The sequence below is a fragment of the Aplysia californica genome, unplaced genomic scaffold (assembly GCF_000002075.1).
Source record: "Aplysia californica isolate F4 #8 unplaced genomic scaffold, AplCal3.0 scaffold00286, whole genome shotgun sequence".
NCBI lineage: Eukaryota > Metazoa > Mollusca > Gastropoda > Aplysiida > Aplysiidae > Aplysia > Aplysia californica.
The window spans coordinates 599,985-601,290 of NW_004797556.1; the positions used below are offsets into that span (position 1 = coordinate 599,985).

Below are 1,306 nucleotides of genomic sequence, written 5' to 3' on the forward strand. Positions count from 1 at the left end.
CACACACCACCACCACCACCACCACCACTACACCACACACACACACCACACCACACCACACACACACACACACACCACACACACACACACACGCACACATACACACTCAAAAACATGATATCAATACACTTCTCCAGGGGGCTGTGGAGAAGCTCCAAGAGGTCGGGGTTGGATTCAGCTGACGTTAGACGGCTACGAGTTGGATGACAAGGCCACCTACGCATGCGCGGAAGGCTATCATCTTGTGTCACCGGGTCACACGGCTGTCTGTGACAGTCACCGAGACTGGACAGGGCCTGAGCTAGTGTGTTCAGGTAGGAATCTTGTACCTGGCTTCTATTTCTTTAAGATTAATCTGTTACTTTATTTATGTATTTACTCTTTTAAAAAATGTTTTATTTCTTTATCCCCGATTTTCACGCCGTGTCCATTTTACATATACTATTATAGTTATGTGGGTTCGATCAAAAAGTCCAAATTTCTCAAAATCAAATATCAATGGCCTGCGCAACATGCCATAGCCGTCCATTTGAAATATAAAACGATTTTTGCTCCCTTTTGACAGTATAAACAAACTCATTCCACTTTGTGACACTAAACGTAATATTTAGGGGACTCTTGTGGCCTAGAGGCTAAGGTGTTCGCCTCTCATTCAAAGGTCCCGGGTTTGAACCCGGTAGCGACGGAAAAATTGTCTTTTCTAAAATGGTCTCCTTTCACCTCCTTTCCTGCTCTCTAGCAATATTCTGTCGTCTGCCTTCGTTTCCACTTTCTGCCCCCTCCTCTGGGCTCTTGATTCTTTCTGCAGCCTTTCTACTACTACTCCTTGGCGCCTTCGTACTGCTGTCGTTCAACCACACCCCTAATCTTCTGGTAGGAATGACCTATATCTAGCCTTCTCGGACAAGGGTGAAAAATCTCGGAGAACCCGTGTGCAACTGTTGCACGTTAAAGATCCCTTGATGGTCTAAAATCGATCAGAGTAGGCTTTGGCCGCCACACGGGCAAAATTCAAAATTTTCTACTAACCGAAAATGTTTAATGTGTCCCGTGCGCTCATATGACCTTATGCAGTTCGAGGGCCGTAAAACACTTGCCAAACCCCCCTCCCCCCATAATATTTGTTTTTCTTAAAACGCATAAAAAAATTAATTAATTAAAAACAATGTTACCTTTTTTACCCGTATCAATTCATCCAAATGTGACATGGGGACCAGTGGCGGCTCGTGGTTTATAGAACTGACCGGCGGTCATTCACGTCGACTATTTTTCCATCCCCCACCCCCTTCCTTCACAACACACACAC

The 1,306-nt window shown here is 45.0% G+C and overlaps 1 protein-coding gene across 1 annotated transcript in view; it reads left to right on the forward strand.

The window, feature by feature from the left end:
- The window catches only part of LOC106012192, a 29,182-nt gene that overhangs the window by 4,668 nt on the left and 23,208 nt on the right, over positions 1 to 1,306 (forward strand). The window contains exon 3 of the mRNA XM_035970565.1: positions 138 to 314. Within this exon, the coding sequence (XP_035826458.1) occupies positions 138 to 314 (177 nt within the window). The remainder of the gene's footprint in view (positions 1 to 137; positions 315 to 1,306) is intronic.